We start from the raw sequence: 24,492 nt of genomic DNA on the forward strand, positions 1-24,492 counted from the left end.
GTTTGGGAGTCCAGGGGTGCTAAAGAGAGGCTGAGATGTTGGAGAGAAGCCATGTGGTGAACATTCTGTGATGCCTCCCCATCTCCCCTTGTCTAGTGTTAAATGGCATAGCATTAGGTTAATGACTCTCATTCTTATTTTTCTAATTTCCTTGAGAAAGCCATATTGAATAATTTGAAAGCTTATTTTGTTGTTTCTGGAAGAACTTATGTGTCCTATGAATGTATCTTTGTACTCACTATCTACCTGCCAATCCACCATCACAGCTTTCAGCCAGCCAGCCTTGATCATCAATGACTTAACTCCTAATTTGTTCTAGCCAGCATCTTATTCCCTCTCCTTATACCCCATGGCCATACTACATAGAAAAGTGCTTTGGATTTATTGGAGTACCTGAGCTAAGTATTCCAGACCAGGAGGGCAGTTGGGTATAGGAGCTGGCCCTGGCATCCACATCACAGGAGCATGCTGAGTCACAGGGTATTTGCCAGGCTGGTACTGGATAGCATGGGTGCCCCCGGTGGGTTGGTACAAAGGGGTGGTACCAGGCTGCTGGGGAACGTAGTATCCAACTGACAAGCCAGCAGAGGGAGTGACAGCTGGTCCAGCAGAGCCTGTGTTCTCAAATAGATGAAAATATTATGCGTTATCACTTTATTGGGAGTTATGTGATTTTTACATGAGAAAGTAACCATGCAACATGTTCTTAAAGAAAACAAGTCCTCCTGTTCTCTGAGTGTGTACCCATAGTTCTGCTGATCTTAAAACTTGTGCTATATTATGCTTATTTTGCAGGTAGAGAAATGAAGTTTGGCACTCTGAGAAAAAGGTAGACTCTCACTGCTTCTCCTTTAGGGACCAAAAGCTCACTTCATTGGCTTTAATCGAATTATCACATGTAATTATCATTGTCATTTTTTACAACTTCCCACAAAGGGGTCCTTACCATCTATGCTGGGTTGCCTTTATCCAATCATTTCTTTTTATCCTTTTGTCTAGACCTCAGGCTGCTTATCAACACTGACATATCTCAGAGTCAATTTCCCAAGCTTGTTTCTTCATCAGACTACTGCAGCTGGAGCCATTTCAACAACACACATTCCCTTTCCTGCCTGTAAGCTGGGAACCCCAAGATCAACTGCAAACCTACCCTGTGTTCACCCTCTTCCTGTCCTGCAGTAGGCAGCCTTCAGGAAGACCCAAGCCATCAACCTCATGTCACTTCTCAGAAGAGCACAAAGTTCACCCTTTTGGCTTCACTCTCACGACCTCTGCAAATCTCAGAGAGAAGCCACCTCCCCAACCCTTCTTATAGGGCCCCAGCAGGTAAACTTGGGGTAGGGGGTGTATACAGTGTTCAGTCCAAAGTACTTATACATATTCATGGCCAATTCTCCATACCTCATCACAGTCCAAAACCTGAAGAACTCTGTCTCTGTTATTTTAAATCATTCAGGCCCCAGGAACAGCATTTCCCAATGGTTTCAGAGGGGTATTCAAAATAGTAAAATGTCACACAGTGACTAATACATTAAGACCTCATCTTCTGCCTGCATAGGTCGTGTTTGCTACAGAGAAAGGGAGTATGGAAAGAAACAAAACCAACAGATCTAAATCCCCAAAGCTGGTTGTTTAAATTTACTTACTTACAAATACATAGGAAAATAATTTCAGGACTGTTTCTTTCATTGTGGCACAATGCACCAAGTGCTTCAAAAGTCGCCTGGAGTTCTCAGTGAGAGATTCATGGCCCAGTGCCATGTATCAAACACAATTTCCAAGTCAAAATAACGAAGAAAGTCAGCTCGATTTCTTTTGTCCTCAAAATGGATAATTCAGTGGGCTTTGCTCTTGCTGTTTTTGTTTTGTTTTGTTTTGTTTTGTTTTCTTTCTTTCTTTCTTTTCTTTTTTCTTTTTTTTTTTTTTTTTTTTTTTTTTTGGGCTGGCAAATTTGAGCAAGCATACCCACCGCCTAAGTCCAGACGACATATCATACAATATCAGCCACTCCGATTTTTTCCTCTCTCGTCTCTGGAAACCATTCTCTGTGGTTTGCCTAGGGTTGGCATGCCATGTAGATGAAAGTGTACAGTATGTAACCTGCATGGCAGGTTACTCTCAATCTGTATGTTTTCAAGATTTATCCATGTTATAGCACATCCACTGCTCTTTTCAGTACTTCATTCCTTTTTTTCCCCCTATGGTTGAGAAGCATTCTACGATGAGGAATAAATTGCATTATTTTTGTTCTTTAATTCAAGGCCACTCGGGTCGCCTTCACTTTGGTGATTATAACAACACTGATGTCATCATGTACACATTTGGTATAAACATAATTTTTTTTTAATGACAGCCTCACTTTGTAATCCTGGTTGGCCTGGAACTCTCTCTGTAGACAAGGCTGGCTTCACACTTTTGGAGATCAACCTGTCTCTGCCTCCCAAGTGTGGGGATTAAATGCACAGGTACTGGTAGCTCTTCTTGGGCTGAGGACCGAATAACTCGCTGAAGGACACAAGCTAGTCTGTGGACAAGGGGGAACTCAAACACTCTGGCTACTAAGGTAGTCCTTTCAAACCGTTTTTAAATTTAGGGTACAAATTGCTTTCGTTGGGACATTTTCACACATATGCCATTTTATTTTGTTCCTAGCCATCTTTTCTCTTTTCTGTGCTCCCCACCCCCAATCCCTTTTTCTTTCCTTGACGGTCCTCCTCCTCTACAAATCATCTTGCTTTCTGTTTCCGTGCCTTATGTACTGTATTATACTACATTATTTCTCCTCGTCATTCATCTGTTGATGGGTATCTAGGCTGGATCCAATGTTGGCATCTAGGCAAATATTTCTATGGCATTCTGACGTAGAGTTCTCAGGTACATGGCCAGGAATGCTGGCTCATATGGACGTTCTGTCTACCTTCCTGACAAAGCTCCACAATGATTTCTCTTGTGGCAGCCTGAATTTACATGTGCAGACCATTAGCATCAGATAAAGACTCCTCTTTCTCTACAAATTCCCTTCAGCATTTGCTATCTTTTTGTTTTTTGTTTTGTTTTTAATAATGGCCATTCTGACTGGGGTAAGACAGAATACTGATAAAGTTTTATTCTCATATCCCTGCTCCTAAAGGTATTGGTCAATTTTCAAATATATTTTTTTAGGGGCTAGCAAAAGCCTAAGTGGGTAAAACCATTCACAGTACAAGTCTGATGACCTGAGTTCAGTCCTCAGAACCCACAGTGAAACGAGAGAACCAGCTTCCACAGTTGCCTCTGACTTCCGCATGTTCACTGTGACCGTCTGTGTGTGTGCGTTTCCCCAACCTTTAATAAAATTTTAACAGTATTTTTGGATGCTTGTGTTTTCTCTTCTGAACTGCCCACTCAGTTCCTTAGCCCATTTATAGATAGAGTTCTGGGTCATTTTTTTATAGTTTTTAATTATTGTAGATATTAATGTTCTATCTGATGTGCAGCTGGCAATGTTGTTTGCACTCTAGAGGCTCTTATACTCTGCTGCTTTTGGTCTTTGCTGTGCAGAAGCCTTTTAGTTTTACGCAGCCCCATCTGTCCATTCTTGGGAGTGTTTCCTGTGTTATTAACGTTTTTCTCTGAATGTCTTACCCATGCCTTTATGTTGAAGTGTTTTTCTCCAGCAGTTTCAGAATTTTAGGTCTTATATTGAAGCCTATGGTCCATTTCTGTGTGTGTGAGAGAGAAGGGTGAGAGATACAGATCTAATTTCTTTCTTTTATGTATGACTGTCCATCTTTTTTAGCACCATTTGCTGAAAAGAGCTGTCTCCACCCCAGCGTATGACTCTGCCAACTTTGTTGAAGATTTGTTAACTATCTCTCTGTGGATTTATTTGTCTCTGACTCTTATGTTCTACAGGCTTATGTAATGGCCAATCTTGGTTATCAAGTTGACACCCGTAGGAAGAGAAATCCACCATTGAAGAATTGTTTCCATCAGGACTGGCCTGTGGGCATCTCTTTAGGCCGTTTTCTTGGTCGGTAATTGATGTTGATGTAGAATGGCTCAGCCCACTGTGAGCAGTGACATCCTTGGGACTGTGGACCTGGGTCCTCCGAGGCTTTGTACAAGGAAGGTAGCTTTGCAAGCCAGATGAAACCTGCAGTATTCCTCCAATGTCTCTGCTTCAGCTCCTGCCTTGAGCTCCTGCCCTAGCTTCCTCCAATGATGGGATGGACTGTGACCTGTAAACTGACGTAAACCCTTTCCCTGTCTAAGTTAGTTTTGTTCAGTGTTTGATGGTAGCAACAAAGAGCAAATTAGAACAGTCTACATGTCTGTTTTTGTGCCAGTATCATTCAATTTTTTTATGACTACAACTCTTTAATACATTTTGGTATTTTCAGCACTGTTTTGTTGTTGTTTTCCTGCTTAGGATACTTTATACTATACTAACATTTTTTGCTTCTGTGTGCATTCTAGTTTCATGAAGAACACAGCTGAGGTTTCTTGGGGATTGTGTTCAATTTGAAGATCGTTTTCAATAATACAACCATCTTTACAACAGCAGCTGCCAATTGGTCAAGAGAAGTCCTGTGTCTTCTTGCACTTCTTTCCTTAGTATTGCAACTCTTTAAAAAACTTTTCATGTTGGAAGTTTTTCATGTTGAAGCTACTGTGAATGGAGATTTTCTTCACAAGCTCTAATTGGTCTATAGCAAGGCAACTGTTCTTTTATGCTGTTTTTGCATCCTGCCACTTTGCTGGAAGTGTTTATTAGGTATGAGTGCTTCCTGATGGAGTTCTTAGAGTCTTTTAAGTATAGACCCATGCTACCTGCAAATAAGAGTACTTAGATTTTGTCCCTTCTTTACAGCCTGCACTTCTTTTTCTTGTTTTACTGCTCTATCTAAGAGTTCAAGCACTGCTGACTAAGAATGGAGAGACTAGGTACTTTCTCATTGTTTCAGATGAGAAAATGCTCTCATTTTCCTTATTTAGTATAATGTGCTTTATAGATGGGACCTATATAGCCATTATTATATTGGGATATGTTTCTTCTATTTTTAGTTTCTTCAGGGTTTTTTTTTTCATGAAGGGATGAATTTTCTGCATCTATATTTCTGCATTATGTAACACTTACTGAATTCTTAGCGACATTGCATCAATATCCTTGCTGCATTGTAAGCAAGGAATAGGAACACTCACTAGGGGATTCTGTGGAGGGCTGTAGATCTAGCAACTTTGGTGCTAATAGCTATTTCAATCCTTATGCTACACAGACACATTCCCAGTCATAGAAATAAAATGGCCTAGGGTTAGCCAACACTGAAAAAAAAATCAATCAGTGCAAAAAAGACACAATCTCAAAAGCTGAAAAAGTTTCTTTGAATAAAAACTAGAGAAAAGAAGCATTTTATGCAGGGTGTCAAAATCCTGTGATGCAGATATTAAAGAAGAATACTTTTTGAAGCTGATAATATATAACATTCCAATCTATAATAAAAAGCATATTAATAAAGTCATGAATTACAAAATCAATTCTCTAATACTATCTCAAAACGAAGCTAGAAATAAACCTTACTTTATCTAGGAAACAATCTAATCAGCTTCAGGGTCCAGCTGCTATGACTGAGGCAAGAAACAGAATTACACACTCATTACTGTCTTCAGTATTTTGGAGCATATGATACTCTTGTAAGAGAAGTAAATGGTTATTATAAAGCAAGTAACTGCTGCAAGCCCAAAGAGATGTACAGGGTACGAGGGATGTCAGGAGTGGTTCTTAACAATACGGACTCTGTTATAAATGCTAACTCATTCAACCTGGCCCTCCATGAGGAAGAACGGTTTTATAAGAGCACAGGCCAGAGCAAGAACGGTACAAAGCAGGCCCAGCTCTGTAGAAGCAAGGGCTGTTTGTGGAGTGTTTGCAGGCCAAACTAGAAAGAAAGTTTGTGTTTACAGCTTGCACTTTGTGCCACCAGGATGAAGAGGAGATGTTTCACATCTGCAATCCTTACCATGCAGTGTTACATTAAGCAGAAGGTGCTTTCTCGCATCCAGATGTAAGGCAAGGAAGTTTAATTGTGACAAAGAATAAAAAGAAGAAATCATTATAACTGGCAATTTAAAAGAACTGCTTTGACTTGTTGGTGGGCTTGTGCTCCTCCATGCTTCCAACCTGTAGAAAACAGAGTATAAGTTTGGGAATAAGATGTCAAAGTTGGTTCAATGATTATGTTTGAGAACCTGTAGCTAAGCAGGGAATGTGGTCTACAGAGAGTTGCAACTGTAAATCTAAAGTGTAGTGTGCTGAAATGGGTCAGAATAGGATTTATAAGTACCTAAAAGTACACAAAGCTAGCTGGATTGTCAAGATCACCTTATGAGAGAAAATAAAAGGAAAAGTGGATAGAAGAGATGGGGAGCCAGGCAGGACGCAAGAGAATGCCAAAGAACTCTGAGAAAAAAACAGCTTTTGAGGATAGGGATATCCTTGAAAAAGACAGATAGTAAGTGTAATTAAATGATAGATAATGCTAATTAAAATGCTGTTAACCCAGAACTAAACGAGAATAAAGGTGAGTATCTATAGAAGAATGAGGGGCATTTCGAGTTTAAGTTTATCACGAAGAATGTATGTTAATTCCTGAAGGAATTATTGTAGGAGTACTTGCCTGAACTAGAAGTCAGTGATCCTCTTTCCCCAGGTTCTCAAACCCTCATTTACAGAATACTAATCATCATATTATGTAAATGAGCTAATTACCACATCTTGTACTTTTAACGTAAAATCACTTGAAATAATAACAGTTGATGATCAATAGCCAGAAGAAAAGTAGAATTTATGTTAAGGACTTATTCAATATGATAATTAGATTCTGATACTTATATGCCAATTTATATAAATCAGTGATTTTTTATTATAAAGATGTATTATAAAAATGAAGAATAAAAAAGTGGGCAAATTATGTGTAAGAAACTGGCATATTACGCTTCCCTCTGAGTTGGAAACTGCCCTTAGGTGTTATGATTGTTTCTGTAAAAAAAAAAAACTGAAACAAAACAATACAGGTTTAACTTTTTGTATCCGTAGTAACTCACATTAATTTATAGAGAACTCCAGTAGGAAGCTGCCTGCCAAAGCCAGTGTAAGAAACTGCCTATGGGATTTTCATTCCTAATTACTTTTAGTATTATTATTGTTTTTTTATTTCAAAAAATCATGACATTTTTTCTTCTCAAATAGTTTCCACATAACAATAGTTTATTTGTTAACTATTCTTTTAATAAACAATAGTGGATATGATTCTTGGTTGGAAAATGCATTTAGAACTGTGATGGAAATTACAATCATATTTGAATTTAAATAATTTCATTAAACAAAATTTTTGCAATTATATTATTCTGGTTTTTATTAACTAGAAGAACACAATGCATGTCATAAGAACTGACACTTCCTGAGTTATGGAGGTACCGGAGGCTCCCAAAACAAGATAGGTTATTGCCATTACTCTTGGTCCCAAAACTGAACTTAGCTCTACAATCTTATTGCTCAAGACACAAAGCATAGGCTTTGGATAGAGACGGAGACAGAGGAATCAAGCTGGAGCTATAGTAGAATCTTCTTCCTTGATGGCTGGTTTTCACAGCGCCTGAAGGTGTAACGGAAGCTTTGGTTTCTTTGTATGTTATGCAAATATGCTTTTGTTTTAATCCCAAGTGTGGGATTTTAGTTGGGCTATAGTTTGTCCACACCTGTTAATTGTCATGTGTGGAGTATGGATTTTGTCAACTGGTAACAGCCTTCCCCATGCCACAGGGAGAGGAGTGTGGTCTAGGACTCTGAGAATATAAATATGAGGCAGAGAAAGAAACAGTGTGGTGTTCTATGTGGCTTTCGGTTTGGGTATGTGGCATCTGGCATGTGGCACGTGGCTTGTAGCAGTTTGTAGAGACCAAAGAGCAGAGAGAGTGTGGCAGTTTGGAGCAGACAGACAGAGAGAAACGCTTCAGGGCACAGAGGTGTGGAGAAGCCTGCTAGCTGCATCTGCAGTTGACAGAGATTGGTATAGAGCCCTAAATAGCACGGAATAATAAAGGGATCTGGACCCCTATACCCAATAACCATTGTTTCTCTCTTACATAAGGATGAGGGGTTGGTGGAGGGGAGGTAGAGGCTTAAACACCCCAAGCAAAGGAGAAGTTTAAAGAAGACCCCTACAGGTTCACTTTCCACTACATGAAGGTACTATACAGGCTGATGCGATGGGAGAACCATCAATCAGTGCACCCCATGAGCTACAGTATTGGCTTTTCAGGCAAAACATGCCCACTGGTACAACAGAGGCATGATTATGATGAGTGATTACTAGACATGGTGCAAAAAGACATCCTTGGACCCAGCACAGCTGATTCACTCCTGAACCCTCTGCTGCTGTTGCTCCATGCTCATGAGAATTCACATCTTCTTGAAGAACTATGATTAGAAGATAATGGCTGCTGGGAAAGAGGGTAGCTTGTTCTTGTTGCCTGTGTTCCTATAAGTAACCTTCCTCCTACCTTCCTGCAAGCAATGCTAATCAAATTCTGTAGGACATATGCACACACTCACACATACACACACCAAGAGAGAGAGATAGAGAGAGGGGGGAAAGACAGAGCTAGACACAGATAGACAGAGAGACAATCAGAGGCAGAAGACAGAGAGAGACAGAAAGACACATAGAGATAGAGACAGAGAGACAGAAAAAGACAGAGACAGGGAGAGCGAGAGAGGGAGACAGAGACAGACACACACACACACACACAGAGAGAGAGAGAGAGAGAGAGAGAGAGAGAGAGAGAGAGAGAGAAAAGGGAGAGAGACAGAGACAAGGAAATAGAGAAAGAGAGACATACAGACAGACAGAGAGAGAAAGAGGGAGAGAGAGAAATTGAAGTGGAGGGGGCTTCCTGGGACGAACTGTCAACCATTTTTAAAGGATATGGTCTAGCCACTATGCAGTGATCACAGTGGCTTTTCACTGTTAGTGACAATTCATTAGCAGTGTGTTTGCATTGAACACATTTTCAGTTTAACATGTCTAATCTGAAGGATGTCTCTGGGACTGAACACAGGGCCTTCATTTGCTGGAAAAAGTCTCTACGACTGAGCTAAATCCCCAACTCTCCTAATTTTTGATAAGGAGTAAAAAAAAAAAAAAAAAAAACTTTGGATAGTGGACAGAACCTGATTTTAACAGTGCTTACTTCTTCGAAATAGTGTTAGTTATTTCCTAAAATAACTGTAATCTCCCAAATTTACTCTAGAACTACATGAGAACACCTCCTCCCGAGTCTCCACCAAGTCTCTTTGTTTGGCACTCACAGCTATACCCTTCCACTCCTCTGTCTCTCATGCCATTTACCCCCGCATGCCTCGTGCCAGAACTTCATAAACACTGTGTAAGACATAGCATATTTTTCCTTTCTCTATATTTCGTGTCTAAGAATAAGATTCTTTTACATCAATGCCTGCTTTATTTTTAAAATTTATTTATTTAGCTATTGATGTTTCGTCCCCATCATGGCCCCCTCCTTGTTCTCTTCCTTGTAACACCCTCTCTCCCTCTTCCCCCTATCCCTGCTCCTCTGCCAGGCCACCAAGGAATAGCCTGCTTTATTCAACACAGCCCTCCTCTAATCCCTGGAAGGCAAGAGAGCACCATGCCCACAATGTTCCCTTCATCTGTCCACTGAGAGCATAGAGAATGTTATCCCAGCTTTTATAACATCCTTGCTCAGTGCTTTCCACATCACAGCCTGAGATTACAGGAATGTTAAGATGGGCGTTCTATCAACGTTCAGTATTTATTTGTTGAATCAATTGAAAAATTAACCTTAATCATTGCTATAATGTTCTGGAGGAGGATTATTCTTGAAAACTTACCTTACCTGGTACAAAATGAGAGTTGTAGTCAGGAGGGGCGGCAGGCGCTGCAGTTGGCGATTTTATCTGATTCTCCATTGCTTCTGCAGGCTGCTCAGGGACTGTGGGAACCACACCTTGAGAGAGAGAGGATCGTGACCCACAAAGTAAGTGATAGCATGATTGTAAAATGTACTCTTTTTTTTTCCACTTGTAAGCACCAGAAAATACACCCACGTCTCTTATGAAAACGCCTATTAAAGAATTTTAGACTGAAGACAGTGTGAAGAGGAAACTAACCCATCACACTGTGCTTATGGCTGCAGCTTAACCTTTCATGGTCATGGTTCAGCCAACTGCCAGCTGACGCCCAACTTCATAGTTAATCCCTTGCAGACAACTGAGATTCTTTCTCCTATTATCCGAGAAACACTGGATATATAAAGCTGATTCTTCATAGTCTTTTGGAAATGTGGTACCTGAATTGAAAACATTAAATAAACTCTCAATAAAGACCTAATATAGGCACAAACACAGCAGTCAGAGTCGGTTCACCCCACATCTAGAGTATTATATATTATATTATATAATATATATTATAATAATATATATTATATTCTTCCTAAAAGCCACTTGGTCAAAGTGTTACAGTGGTTGCTTCGAGTGTAGTACAGAAGCTGCTTTGTGGTGTTAGAGCTTGTGCTCTTGTGGAGGTTAATTGAAAGCCTTACCTGACTCACTCTAAGAAAGGGTCTCAGTTTTGTTGGTGTGCTGTTTTTGTGCACTGTGTAAAGGTTGCCTTTGTATATTCAAATGCTGATTTCTGCACTAGCAGAGAGCTGAGTACAGACTAGACTTTGCTATTGCTAAGCACCAGCTGCCTCAGTGTTTTGTAAATGTTGCTCTCCATCACCTTATGATTGGTTGAATAAAAAGCTTAATGGCCTATAGCAAAAGCAGGAGAGGATAGACAGGACTTCTGGAGAGATGGAAACTCTGGGAAGGAAAGAGGCACTAAAAGATTCCCTATGAGACAGGGAGGAAGTAGGACATACAAAACTGAGGAGAGGCAAAAAAAAAAAAAACACGTGGCAGACATAGACTAAACAAGAGTTAGTTGGGAACAATGGTAAGCTAAGGCCTAAAGCTATTACAAATAAACATAAGTCTCGTGTCATGATTCAGAACTTGGGCGGACATACAAAGTCTATACAGTTTTACAAAGTCATGAATAAATGATTGAATTTTATATTGGAAGAAACAAAAGACCATAACTGTGATGTTTCTCTTCTTATATCATTTACTGAAAAAGAAAAAAGATCAACGCTTGACTCTTCTGCATCTAGGCTGAAGGCCACCGCAGCCCCTACATTGCCCTTTCTGCCTGGATTTGCTTCACCATCTTTCTTCCGCTTCCGCTTCACTCGAGCCCTTCTAAAAACTTAGGGACATTTAAGGCCTCCATGCAAATAAAAGCTGTTCTTACTCTTTTCTTACAGAGAGTTAAGATGTAGAATTGAACTTCTACACACATATATCTAAATGCGAACTGACCAAATAATTGAGAATAAAATATACTCCTTCATAGAAAACAATCATATAATTTGCATATGAAAGCAAAACATTTTTCAACGAATGGTAAAAAGAATGGGGGGGGCTGTCATGAGGGCCCAGCAGTTAGGAGTGCTTATTGCTTTTGCAGAGGACCCAGGTTCAGATCCCAACACTCACACTAGGCAGCTCTCAACTGCCTGTAGCTCCAGCTTGATAAGGATCAGTCACGTATGGCTTCCATGAGCACCAGAACTCACATGTGCAAATAAACACACACACACACACACACACACACACACACACACTTAAATTAAAATAGCAAAATAAAGTTCAGGAAATTAATAAAATTGTACCTGACATTTTGATGAATTCTAATTATACCTGTAAAAGAAAATATGTTAATAACTTTATGTGTACATGTGTGTATACAACAACAGAAATACTACAAAGTTCATAAATTACAGAAATTGAAGAACTCACGACTGAATGAAAAGTGGATCAAGATAGGAATCAAGAAGGGAATTACAAACTTTTTAGAAGTCAATGAAAATACAAAATCCCCAAAAGTATGGAACACCATGAAGGCAGGTATAAAAAGTAAGTTTATAGTGCTTACATTAAAAAAAAACCTTGATAGATATAATAATAACCAAGTTACATAGGAATAGCTCTAGAGAAAAACAAGAAGAAACAATACCCCGGAAGATGCCTTTAATCCCAGCACTCAGGAGGCAGAGGCAGGTGGATCTCTGTGAATGTGAGGCCAGACTGGTCTATAGAGCTAGTTCTAGGATGGCTGGGACCACACAGAGAAACACTGTCTAGAAAAAAAAAGATTATAAAGGAAGAAAAAATCAGATCTAGTGCTGAAATTGATGAAATAGAAATACAGAAATAAACAAAGAAAAAATACAAGGAATCAATGAAATGAAGATTTGGGTTTTTGGGAAAATCAACAAGATTCACAAATCCTTAGGCAAATTAATTAAAAGATGGAGAGAGAAGATTTAAATTAATAAAATTAGAAATAAAAAGCGGACTACATCATACATTGAGGAAATTCTTTTTAATTTATTTTAATTTATTTTTTATGTGCATTGGTGTTTTCCTGCATGTATATTTCTGTGAGGGTGTCAAGTTCCCTTGGACAGGAGTTACAGACAGTTGTGAGCTGCTATGTGGGTGCTTGAAATTGAACCCAGGTCCTCTGGAAAAGCAGCCTGTGCTCTTATCACTGAGCCATAGCATCATAAAGGCACATTTTAAAGCTCTGTATTCCACCAAAGTAGGAAACCCAAGTGAAATGAGTAAATTTCTTGATATATACAACCTACCAAAGTTAAGTCAAGATGAAATAAACAACTTAAACAGATCCATAACCTCTAGGGAAATAGAAGCAGTAATTAAAATTCTCCCAGCCAAACCCAAAACCAACAAACAAAAACTCAGAGCCAGCTTGAGTCAGTGCAGAATTGTGCCCGGCCCTCAAAGAAGAACACATTACTCCAAAATATATAAGCTGAAGGAACACTTCCTAATTATTTTAATGAAGCTTTTACTATCTTGATGCTAAAACTCCCAAAGACCTGAACAAAAGAAAGAAAATTATAGACTGATATTGTATATAAACACAGATATGAAAATTCTCAATAAAATATTTGCAAACAGAATCCAAGAAGACACCAGAAAGATTATCTACAATCAAGCTGGCTTTATCCCAGAGATTAAGGTTCAACATAGGTAAATCAATAAATGTAATTCACCTTATAAACAGATTAAACTTTAAAAATACACATGATCATCTCATTAGATGCAGAAATGGCCATTGATAAAATTCAATGTCCCTTCATGACAAAAGTTCTGAAGATACAAGGGATTCAGGGGACTTTCTTCAACATAAAAACAGTGATTTACAACAACCCCACTGCAGCAGTATCCCAAAGAGAGAAAAACAAAGCATTTCCACCAAAATCAGGAACAAGAGAAGGATGTCCACTCTATTTGTGCCTATTCAATAGAGTGCCTGACGTCTTAGCTAGAGCAATACAACACAATACTCCCCAAGCTTGAACACACAATCTTCAACTTCATATGGAAAACACAGAACAACCAGGATAGCTAAAGACAATGCTGAATGAAAGCAGAACTGCCAAAGTTCTTACCATCCCAATTTCAGCTTCTATTACAGAGCCATAGTCACAAAAACAGCATGGCATTGGCATAAAAACAGACACAGTGATCAATGGAATCTAATTCAAGACCCAGACATAATTCCATACACCAAGATTTGTCAGTCCTTTATACATGCTGAACAGGTGCTGCGAACGAAGATGTAGTGAATCCTACATTCGTCAAGTCCTTGCAGTTGGAACTAATTACTGCAACTACTTCAGGAATGCAGCATTGCTTTTGCTTTAGTATTTCCCCAGCCTAGGTGCTAACTTCAGTCTGACCTTTTGCAGCTGTTTGTTTTAGCCTTCCTTCCTTCCTTCCTTCCTTCCTTCCTTCCTTCCTTCCTTCCTTCCTTCCTTCCTTCCTTCCTTCCTTTCCTTCCTCCTTCTTTCCTTCTTTCTTTCTTCTTTCCTCCTTTCTTCTGCCTCCCTCTTCTCTCTGTCTCTGTGTGTCTCTGTCTCCTCCCTCCCTCCCTTTCTCTTTCTCCTTCCATCTCTGTCTCTCTCTGTGTGTCTCTGTCTCTGTCTCTTGCTTTCTCTCTCTCTCAAGTTAGAGAATGTTTATTGTCCTTATACTGGCAATGTAGTCTAGACTGTCTTCAAGCTCACAGCCATCCACCTGCTACAGACTACAAGCGTGAGATTTAAGGCATGCACTATTATACCTGCTAGCCTTTAATCACTTCCCTCACAGATCAAGGAGTCTATATCTTTTTTCTGCTAGTTACTAAACATGTCTATTCCTGCATTGTGGAACTAGGGGAATCCCAGGGAGTAGGTTTGTGTACTCACAAATTCACCAAAAGAAATTATACATGCTGAACAGGTGCTGCGAACGATTCAATTATAACCCATCAGTGTTTGGTTGCCATAAAACCCTATTCTGATTGGTTGGATTCCATAAGCCCACACTCTCTGATTGGTTGGTTTCCATACACCCCCTACTCTTGCATAGTTGGCCATTAGTAATGTTGATGGCCACCTAGAATAGCATCAATTCAGAGCCAGTATACAGAAGTTTTGGAATAGTATGGTTTTTTTCCTTTCCTTTAGTGCATAGCTATCCTGAAATAAAAGTCACTTTAAAAAGGTCCTTTAAAGAAAGGGGGAAGAAAAATTATCAATAATAATTTCAGTATTATTCTAATAGGCTCCTTCTTCAAGAAGAATTGACTTTGTCTTTCATCAAGGAATTCTGTGTCTATAAGCTGACTGTAAATGGGTAGTTTTATATAAAATCGATCCAAGCTAGAATCATGTGAGAAGAAGGAAACTCAACTGAGAAAACAGCCTCCCCCAGATTGGCTTATGGTGCATCCTGATTGATGACTGATGTGGGAGGGCTCAGATCACTGTAGGTGGTACTAAACCAAGGCAAGAAGAAAACAGGCTGAGCCAGCCATGTCGGGAAGCCAGTAAGGAGCACTCCCTCACGGTCCCTGCATCTGTTCCTGCCTCCAGGTTCCTGCCTCCAGGTTCTGTCCCTGTCTGCTCTCAGCCATGGACTGTGGAACTACAAGCTAAAATAAGCCCTTCCCCACCCCCAAAAAATCCATAAAACTTTAGAAATAAACTAATACTAATGAAATAAAGCAGACTGGGCATACAGATCACCTCAAAGTTGTAGGTTCAAGCTTCTTTTCACCTCCCTTTTAGCTACTAGGGCCTTTCTTCATCAACCTAGATATTCTCTTTCTTTTCTTATGAAGTTTTTACAATACAATTTTAGCCAAAATATTATGTAAGCAGAATAATTTCCAGTTGGTACAAGCAAGAATTCTGTTGTATTAATCCATTCTTAATCACCAGTAAATTGTTCCAGATGTTTTCAGTCAGCAACAGCAAAGCACTTCCTACAATGAGACTGATTTCTACCTTCATCATGTCTGGAAACTAGTCTAGGAAAAGGAGCTACCTCTCCACAGGTTATTATACCAAGGTCCACAAAGTCCTGCTGAAGCCTCGGCATTTGGTGGCCTATGATTCACACAGAGTATCCACAGATGAGCAGACAGGGGTCATAACACAGACTCCTGGTGGGGGAAGGATTTGCTCCCTTGAAGGCCATGTCTACTTCAAATGACATCTGGTAGGTAAAGAGCACATATTAAATATCACATGCTCTCATCTACCTATGTTCTTGCTCTTATACATAGTTTTTGCCAAACTATTATATAAACAGGATAATTTCCAGTTGGCACAAGCAATAATTCTGTCTTAATCCTGAAATCGTCAGTGAACTGAGAAGGATGTTCTTGCCATTTGACATGTATGGACAGTTCCTCCTGCTTCTCAGTAGTGCAGGAAAATAATAGCTAATTCAGCAAAGACCTATACCAAGTACCCAAGTCGCATGTCTGTTCAGTGAATCTGCTGTGTAATTTCAAAGCCACAATATCCTTTTTATGTCTTTCTTCATTAATGAATTCATTTATCCACTTTACAGCCTGATCAAAGTCTTGCCCCTCCTCCCAGCCCCACCTTCCTACCCTCTCCTCTATTTCCCCTTCTCCTCAGAGAAGGAGAAGGCCTCTCATGGGTACCAACCAACCCAGGCACATCAAGTCTCAGCAGGATTGAGTGCCTCCTCTCCCACTGAGACCAGACAAAGCAGCCCAGCAATAGGAACAGGATCCAAAGGCAGATAACAGTCAGAGCCAGACCCTGCTCTAACTGTTAGGGGACCTCCTCACTCAAAGACACCTGGAGGTGAAAAGAAGACTGGGCAGCCACCTAGTAGTCTATGCCAGCACATGACTAACATCACTGACAAGGTCTGTCTATGACTGAGGTGATCGGGATGACTACCCTCTTTTTTTGGGTTGCTCTGTTTATCACAGAAAGAATTACAGTGGGATCAGCAGCCTCAAAGAACTGCTGTAAAATGGAGAATTCCATGAAGACAGTGTCAAGGCCAGAGAAAATCCTCCATAAGTCTGTGCCACTATTGACTCACTAGTAAATTGCACACGGTGGCAACACTCTTTAAAGTGCTCTGCCACTCAGTTGCTCAGCATGTACTGCCAGAGTAAGCCTGGTTCTGGGCAGAGATTTCCCTCTCCCAGAGAGTGAAGTTCTAGCAGATAGAATTTTAAGCATACAAAGGAACGTGCTCCCCAGTTGCAGCCAAACAAGTAACAAATATTGGCTAACAGAATTTAGCAAGCAGGCTATTTTACAAAGCACAAAAGGTTAGCTACATTAAGGATCTCTCTCTCTTTTTGGAGAGATAAGTTCTCACTCTGTTGTCTAGGCTAGCCTCAAACTCACAGTGTAGCTCAGGCTGTCCTTGAACTCACAGAGAACCTCTTGCCTTGGTTTCCCAAGTGCTGGAATTACAGTCCTGAGCCACCATATCAAGGTCACTGTATTTTCAGCATCAATGTTCTTATAGTAGAGAATCCACGAAGTGCCTTAGCATAGTCCTCACAGTTGAAAACCTACGTGTGTTGTAGGAGTCTGAGTGATGCTGTATTTGTGTGGGAGTCATAGTAAATTTGGTGAATGTGGAAAGCTTAAATAAAATATTGTAGTTCGAAGCAGAAAGACACACAGGGTGTATATTCACTCATAAGTGGATATTAGACATATAATATAGGATAAACATCCTAAAATCTGTTCACCTAAGGAAACTAATCAGGAAGGAGGACTCTGGCTAAGATGTTCAATCCCCATTCAGAAAGGCAAAGAAGATGGACATCGGAGGATGGAGAAAACAGGGAACAGAACAGGAGCCGACCACAGAGGGCCTCTGAAAGGCTCTACCCTGCAGGACATCGAGAGAGAGGCTGAGACTCATATCCAAACTTTGGGCAGAGTGCAGGGAATCTTATGAAAGAGGTGGGAGATAGTAAGACCTGGAGAAGACAGGAGCTCCACAAGGAGAGTAACATATGCAAAAAGTCTGGGCACAAGGGTCTTTTCTGAAACGGATACTCCAGCCAAGAACCACTCATGAAGATGGCCTGGAACCCCTGCACAGATGTAGCACATGGCAGTTCAGTGTCCAACTGGCCTCCATAGTAATGGGGACAGGGACTGTCTCTGACATGAACTAATTGGCCTGCTCTTTGATCACCTCCCCCTGAGGGGAGAGCAGCCTTACCAGGCCACAGAGGAAGACAATGCAGCCATTCCTGATGAGACCTGACAGGCTAGGATCAGAGGGAAGGGGAGGAGGACCTCCCTTATCAGTGGACTGGGAGAGGGACACAGGTAGGGAAGAGGGTGGGTGGAATAAGGAGATGAGGAGGGAGGGAGGTACAGGGGGGATACAAAGTGAATAAACTGTAATTAATAAAAATAATTTTAAAATATTGTGGTTCTTTTCAGATGCTCACATTTAGCTTCATATATCACAAGGATCCAAGATGGGCAAATATCTTATTGTTTTAATAGTTCTCAGGAAATGTTTAATGAAGGGATGTATACTAGGCCTTTTAAAAAAAGGGGGTATTTACTAGGCCTTTAAAAAAAAGCCATACAAACTAGGAAGAAATGTCTGATAGGTCTTGATACCACCTGACACATTTCTTCCACCTCCACTGAAAGTGATAGTTACTAAACTTCGCTTTTGTGCTAGATAACAAGAAACCAGTGTGGCTGGTCTTGTCCAGGGTTCTAAACCCTCGGAGTGTCTCAGTGCCAGGATTATTCCTGCCATACACAGGATCACACCTGAGGTTATGCAGAGGGCAAGACTCAAGATGTAGACAGGACATGCCAGAAAAGCCTACCACATGTTTAGGGGGCTAGAGTTTTCCTATCTGCTTGCCCTCTAGGGAGGTGGCAGACAAGAGGCTTTGTCCAGCCACATGGCCAAGGGTTTTAGCATTCATGCCTCTGTACAGAAACCCCAATCCAAACAAGCCAGCTTCCCAGCAAGTAAACACCGAACGTCAATGATTGCTGAATCGTGGCAACCCGCGGGATGAATTATGGGTGCTTTGTGTTTAGGTCAACAATCCAGGCTTTACACAAAAGCCATGTGTGTTGGCGATGGCCACACAGGAGGCATGGCGATGTGTGGAGGCCAGAGAACAACCTTCCAAAGTCAGTCGCTTCTTCCGTAGTGTGTGTTCTGGGTATTGAACTCAGGTTGTCCGGTTCAGCAGGAAGCATCCTAACTCACTACCCCTCCCGTGTGTGATTTTAATTGGCTACTTTTTATTTTTTATTTAGTATTATAAACCTTTATTCAAATGTACCGTCCTATCCTGAGTCCCATGAGTTATTACACAAAATGATCACACCTGAAGGGGTGATAGGACTCATTAGATTGTCAGAATGCAAGCAATCTGGAAACCTCAATTTTATGTTAAATGCCAGGGGTGAGAGAATTCTTGTCAGGTACTATGAAACTGCTGAGTCTGTATTGACTCTGGGTACTTAATGTTAGAAGTAAATGGAAACATTTACTCATGTAACTGAAACATTACTAAGCCACTTTGATTACAGAACCAGAAAGATGAGGCAAGGAGCTTTCAGTTTGTTTACTGGCCTCTCATACTGTGTCAGAGCCGCCTGGAACAAAAGGGGGGGAGGCACTTAATGGCTTCAGTACATGTATGCCTTTTTGTTCTGGCTCGGCAGGCAAGGGTGACTCTAAAGAATTCCCGATAATGTTTCCCAGAACCTAACAAAGACCTGGAGAACTAAGCAAGAGTATGTGCCCAAGTATGAGACTGAGTGCTGGGTTGTGTCCACTCAAGAGCTAGATGAATGTCACAGAAAAATAAAGCTGGCATTGAAGTACACACTCAGAAGCTGGCCAGGAATGGAGGCCTCAAAGCAAGTGCATGAACTGCCTGGCAAAACAGTGAGACTGTCAACTTTCTCCAGGGAGTTTAGCAAGACTAAACAATACTCAAAATGTACAGGAAACAACACAAAATTATGGCACATAAAGGACCAGAAAAAGATCAACTCCTAAAAAATAATTGTAAAGAAAAGAAATGTTAATGCTAAGGATGGCATCAATGTTGACTTACTTGATAAATAAGGTAAATAATTTAAAAAATTCTGCAGGGCCAAGGGATTGCTTAGTGGGTAAATGAGCTTGCCGCATAAACATGATGATCTGACTTTGATCTATAGAACCCACACAAGGTGGAAGAAGAAACTGACTCCACAAGGTTGTCCTTGGACCTTCACATGTGTGCCCTGGTAACAAACACTCCACACACACACACACACACACACAAACACACACACACACACACACACACACGCAATCATATACACAAATACTAAAACAAAATAAAAAATTTAAAAAGGTTCCAAGAACACTGAAAGTCTTAGCAAAGATACAAAGGAGAAGTTATAAATTTTGGAACAGAGAAAATACAGTAACGGAAATAAATCTAAACATCACTGGGTGTTAGCCAACAGACAAATGGAGACTGTGGAAAAAGCTATTAACTTCTAAGAAAATCAATAAAAAATTATTCAAACACATAGGGAAACTACAAAAAGAGAGCGATACCAGTTATAGAAAAACAAAAAGAACATGGCCAACACTGCAACTCAATAGTAGAATGAATTCTCAACAAGGATGAGTTGAGCCCCACTGTGTATCATGTCAGTTTGTTTCTTTTTTTATTTATTTTTTTAGGCTCATATTATAATATACTTACTATAGAACACACACACAGAAGAGACAGAGAGAGACAGTTTAGAACAATTAAATGAAGTAGACATTCCTAAAACGACACACCAATAATTGTAACTTGGTAAGAAACAAAACAGAAAACCTGAAACCTGAACAGAATTGTATCAAGACAATGTCAGTACTGAAGAATCTACCCACACAGAGAAACTAAGAACATAGGACTTCTCTGATAAACCATAAAATTCTTTTTAAAGGATGAATGCCAAGCTTTCACAAATCCCCAGAAGAGTGACTGTATCCTAATGAACTTTGTAGAATCAGAGTGCCCTTGTTATAACCCGACTCAGGGAGCTATGTTAACATTGCCTAAGAACTTGACACCAAAAGCCAATGAAATGCTGCAGAACAAACTCAAGACATAGCACTATATGAACACTATAATCAAGCGGGATTTAATCCCAATAAAAATGTAGTTTTTATTTACTTGAACATAGTTCTTTTTACATTTTCTTTAAAATTTTTATCAGCATATATTCTTTTTACAGCTGTGTTGGGAGCTGCTGGTCTACCAGCCTGCTTTTAGATATTTAGATCTCAGCGGAAAGATTGCTTTCACCATGGCCTTCACTGGAGTCACTGATAAGTTTCCAAATCTGTCGCCTCTTGTTTGAGACAGCAGGTGGGATGTCTTGTCAAAAAGTGTCAAAGTCACACTTTTTGCTTGACTTCCTTGTGAATTTACTCCTTGTGCTGAGGTGATTTGCTCTGGCTTAAAAGGAGTCTGAAATAAAGCAAGGCCTCTAGCTTCCATTACAGCTTCTCCGAAAGGCCCCACGTGTTGTGTGTTGGTTTATTAATTTTAACCCTCACTCCCAACTCAAGAACCATTTGACTCTGCTGGCGGGCTCTGGCACAGCTGATAATATAATTTAATATAAAAAATAACCAGTGGCTCATACACTAAAATACAAAGCAAAACTTCAGTTAATCTCAATAGATTCCAGAAAAACACCTAAGGAATTCATTTTTTTTTTTTCTGTAACAGAATACAGACTAGAAGTAAGAAGCAGAAGCTGTACACCTCATAATTTAGTAGCATGCTAGCTAGGAGAGCCCTTCACAATGAAATATCATACACTAATAATCCGTGGGAATATAGACATAAATGGTCTTCAAGAACCATGAAATGTTTACTGCACAATAAGTAATATTGGAATATAGTTTGTTAAAACACAAAAAAGATTTTTTTTTCAAAACTTAAACACTATTTCTTTACATTTTCTATAACAGGTATATTAAAATATGAACTTTAAAAAAATATCAAATGGGAACAAAGCTGGCAATGTACTCCTTCATCATGTATCCATAATGAAACAGCCTTTTATGTTTGCCAGACATAAAAGTCGAATGCATACCCACTCATATAACTCTCTTCATAGAGCCTAAGTCAGCTTCTTGTCATCTGTGATGTGACTGCATTGATTCGTTTTATGGGTTTCTTCATGACGAAGGAACGGGCAGTGGAGGGGCTGATATAAAGGGACACTAAAGGACCGAGCCAGCCGTATTGCACAGTGCTGCAATGGAAGAGGTGCTGGTGTGCAGGCTGGAGTTAAGAAAGTGCCCAATGCAGATAGTGTAGATAGGGATTTTTATTGTCAAAATTGACATGTCAGTGTAATATGTCATGCAGATAAACCCATCAGAACTATATGCAAGACACATTGATAAAACTTCACTGCGTAAACTCAACCCGATAAGAAACCGGACAAGCTGCTTCTCAATAAACAAATGAGCACACTGAAAAAAAAGAATATATATATATATATATATATATATATATATATATATATTGTTATTGCATTTATAACCTAAAACAGTCCTTATTTTACTCACACTTAAATTATTCCAAAGAAAAATTGTACCGTTAACTATTTCCTTAGGGTCTTGTGGGATGCATGTGGGACCACATTCCAAAGTAAAGGGTGGATTAAAATGGAAGCACGGTGAGCAGCAAATCCACAGACAATTATTAACTTTATACCTGCACAAACTATTTAAAAAATGATAATTTGTTATTTACATTTTAGCTTTCAGAAAGAAAGTGCTTTTTATTCTACAGCATACAAAAATATTCTCACTACATTTATAAAGATCAAGTCTAGTGCACTATCAGGAATGTTGCCAAGTCAAGACTCCGCCCTCATCTGGCTAGATAAACAGAATAGCATGTGGCTTACTTTCGATCACATTGAAAAGATATGCTTGTTAAAGAAACTTCTTAAAGCACACATTATCTGAAAGCAAATAGCTACTCAAGTAGTTAGTAGTTAGAGTAAAAAGAATTTCCCATCCCCCTTTCTCATATAAATGACTTTATATATACATATATAAATACATATATTGGACTTTTTGTGTGCCAACTATATATACTTCTGTGTGGCTTTTGTGTGTGTAATATATATTGTATGTTCATCTTTTAGTACAGAGGGGAATCTTCCATATCTTGTCTTATTAAAATCCTTATTCTCATTTAATAATTGAAGAATATATTTGACTGACTGGCTGCTTAACAGTGAATTTTTAAATTATTCCATAATTTATGCTATCACAATTTGAAAAAAAATGTACAGCTATTTCTGTATATCAACATGTTAAATTTCTGAAGTAAGGCCAGCAGGTACAATATTTGTGCATTTTAAACACTGTTAAATTGCTACCCAAAGAATTTAAATCAATTCACACATGGGACAAAAAATGGACATAGTAGGTTTCACAGTGTTTGTTATTGTCCATCTGGCAGAAAAAGGAAACTTGGCTTGATTTCCCAAATATCTTGTAATGGAGGAGGGTAAGTAGCTCTAATTTCATCTGAAAGACATTTACATCTCTGTTAGGAGTTTGAAACAAAACCTGCTTCTGGGTTGCCTAGCAACTTATGATGTCATCATGTGTCGCTGGCCAGGTGGCCACACCTGGAAGGCATGGTTACCTTGCCCCTTAAAGGGACCATGTGGTCGCTCTCTTGGTCCTTTCTCTATAGGGTGCTCCCTCTCTCTTCCCCCTTCTCTCTCTTTCCCTCTCTCTCTCTTTCCCCATATCATGTCCTGCTCTCCCTGCTCTCCCTTCTCTCTCTCCATATCCACCTAATAAACCTCTTTTATATATACACCTAATCGTCTTTATTTAATTAATTTTGTCCCATAACCTTACAATCTCCACTGCAGGAAATGTCACAGTTGTCATTTTATGTTTATTAGTTTTCTTTTCTTTATCATTTATATGAAGGTCATTAAAATTTCATTTTATGTTAAGATTTTTCCCAAAATTCCACTTTTCTCAGTCAGTGATTTAATTTTTTTCCCAAATAGATGTTTTCTTTCTTAAAGAATAACATATCTATTTATTAAATCCAGAAGCAAATTTATTCTTAAGGTGAGTTTTAGCAAAATGCTAGTGAAATATATAAGGAATATGAACTAGCCTATATTTTCTTCTTTTAAAAAAGTTAAGGTTATGAAAGTGTGCAAAATTTTATACTTTTGTGTCTATAATAAACATTATAATTATCAATATACAGGAATGAGAAAATGTAGTTTTCCAAGACAGTATCTTAAAAGGATCTTTAAAAATGAAAGTGAAAATAAGATGAAAATCTTCAGGAAAGATAACTTTTTTTCTATAGTAAACGATAGCCACTCTATCTGGAAAGGAAATACATACATGAATAACAAATCACAGATACTCTCTGTAACTTTATTATTTTTCTTATTATAACATTGATTTTCTTTATAAACATGCATACAGAAGTGTGTAAGAGAATATGACCTTCCAATGTAACAATAATTCATTCTGTACTCCAAATGTTCTTAAAGGCTACAGCATGGATACAAGCGGTAACTGTGTGTATACATTGTTGTATATCCTTGTTCATGTTTGTAACTAGAACTTTGCCATACTTTCAGGTTAGAACACTTAGGCCTTCCCAAAGTCTAGTGCTTTGGACAATGTATCATCTATCTTCTGCTGCACCATGAATTAAACAGCCAGGTCCTAAAAGATGATTTCCAAACAGTTTCAAAGCTTGCTGCATTACAGAGAATGCTATCATGAACATCTATGAGACAGACTTTAACAGGGATTTTTATTTTCTCCTTGACATGTACTGTTATAGGACAAATTACAAACAATAAACAAAGAATGAAAACATTTACAGCTATCTTTTTATGATACACCCTTATTTTTGCTAATTCACATTTTCATTGGAA

General features: G+C 39.2%; 1 protein-coding gene across 9 annotated transcripts in view; it reads right to left on the reverse strand.

Annotated features, from left to right (window-relative positions):
• Plscr4 (phospholipid scramblase 4) overlaps window positions 1–24,492 on the reverse strand; it is a 40,197-nt gene that overhangs the window by 13,586 nt on the left and 2,119 nt on the right. For 2 of the 9 annotated variants that reach the window (XM_060385521.1, XM_060385520.1), the window contains exons 2-4: window positions 11,797–11,824; window positions 9,911–10,026; window positions 394–621 (exon numbers count right to left, since the gene is read on the reverse strand). In XM_060385521.1, coding sequence (XP_060241504.1) covers window positions 394–621; window positions 9,911–10,026; window positions 11,797–11,803 — 351 coding nt within the window. In that variant the 5' untranslated portion in view covers window positions 11,804–11,824. Of the gene's footprint in view, window positions 1–393; window positions 622–5,999; window positions 6,161–9,910; window positions 10,027–10,189; window positions 10,209–11,796; window positions 11,825–24,492 lie in introns of those variants that run through there. The other 7 variants (XM_060385526.1, XM_060385525.1, XM_060385522.1 and 4 more) reach the window with 6 other exon arrangements.

The sequence above is a fragment of the Meriones unguiculatus genome, chromosome 6 (genome assembly GCF_030254825.1).
Source record: "Meriones unguiculatus strain TT.TT164.6M chromosome 6, Bangor_MerUng_6.1, whole genome shotgun sequence".
Lineage (NCBI taxonomy): Eukaryota > Metazoa > Chordata > Mammalia > Rodentia > Muridae > Meriones > Meriones unguiculatus.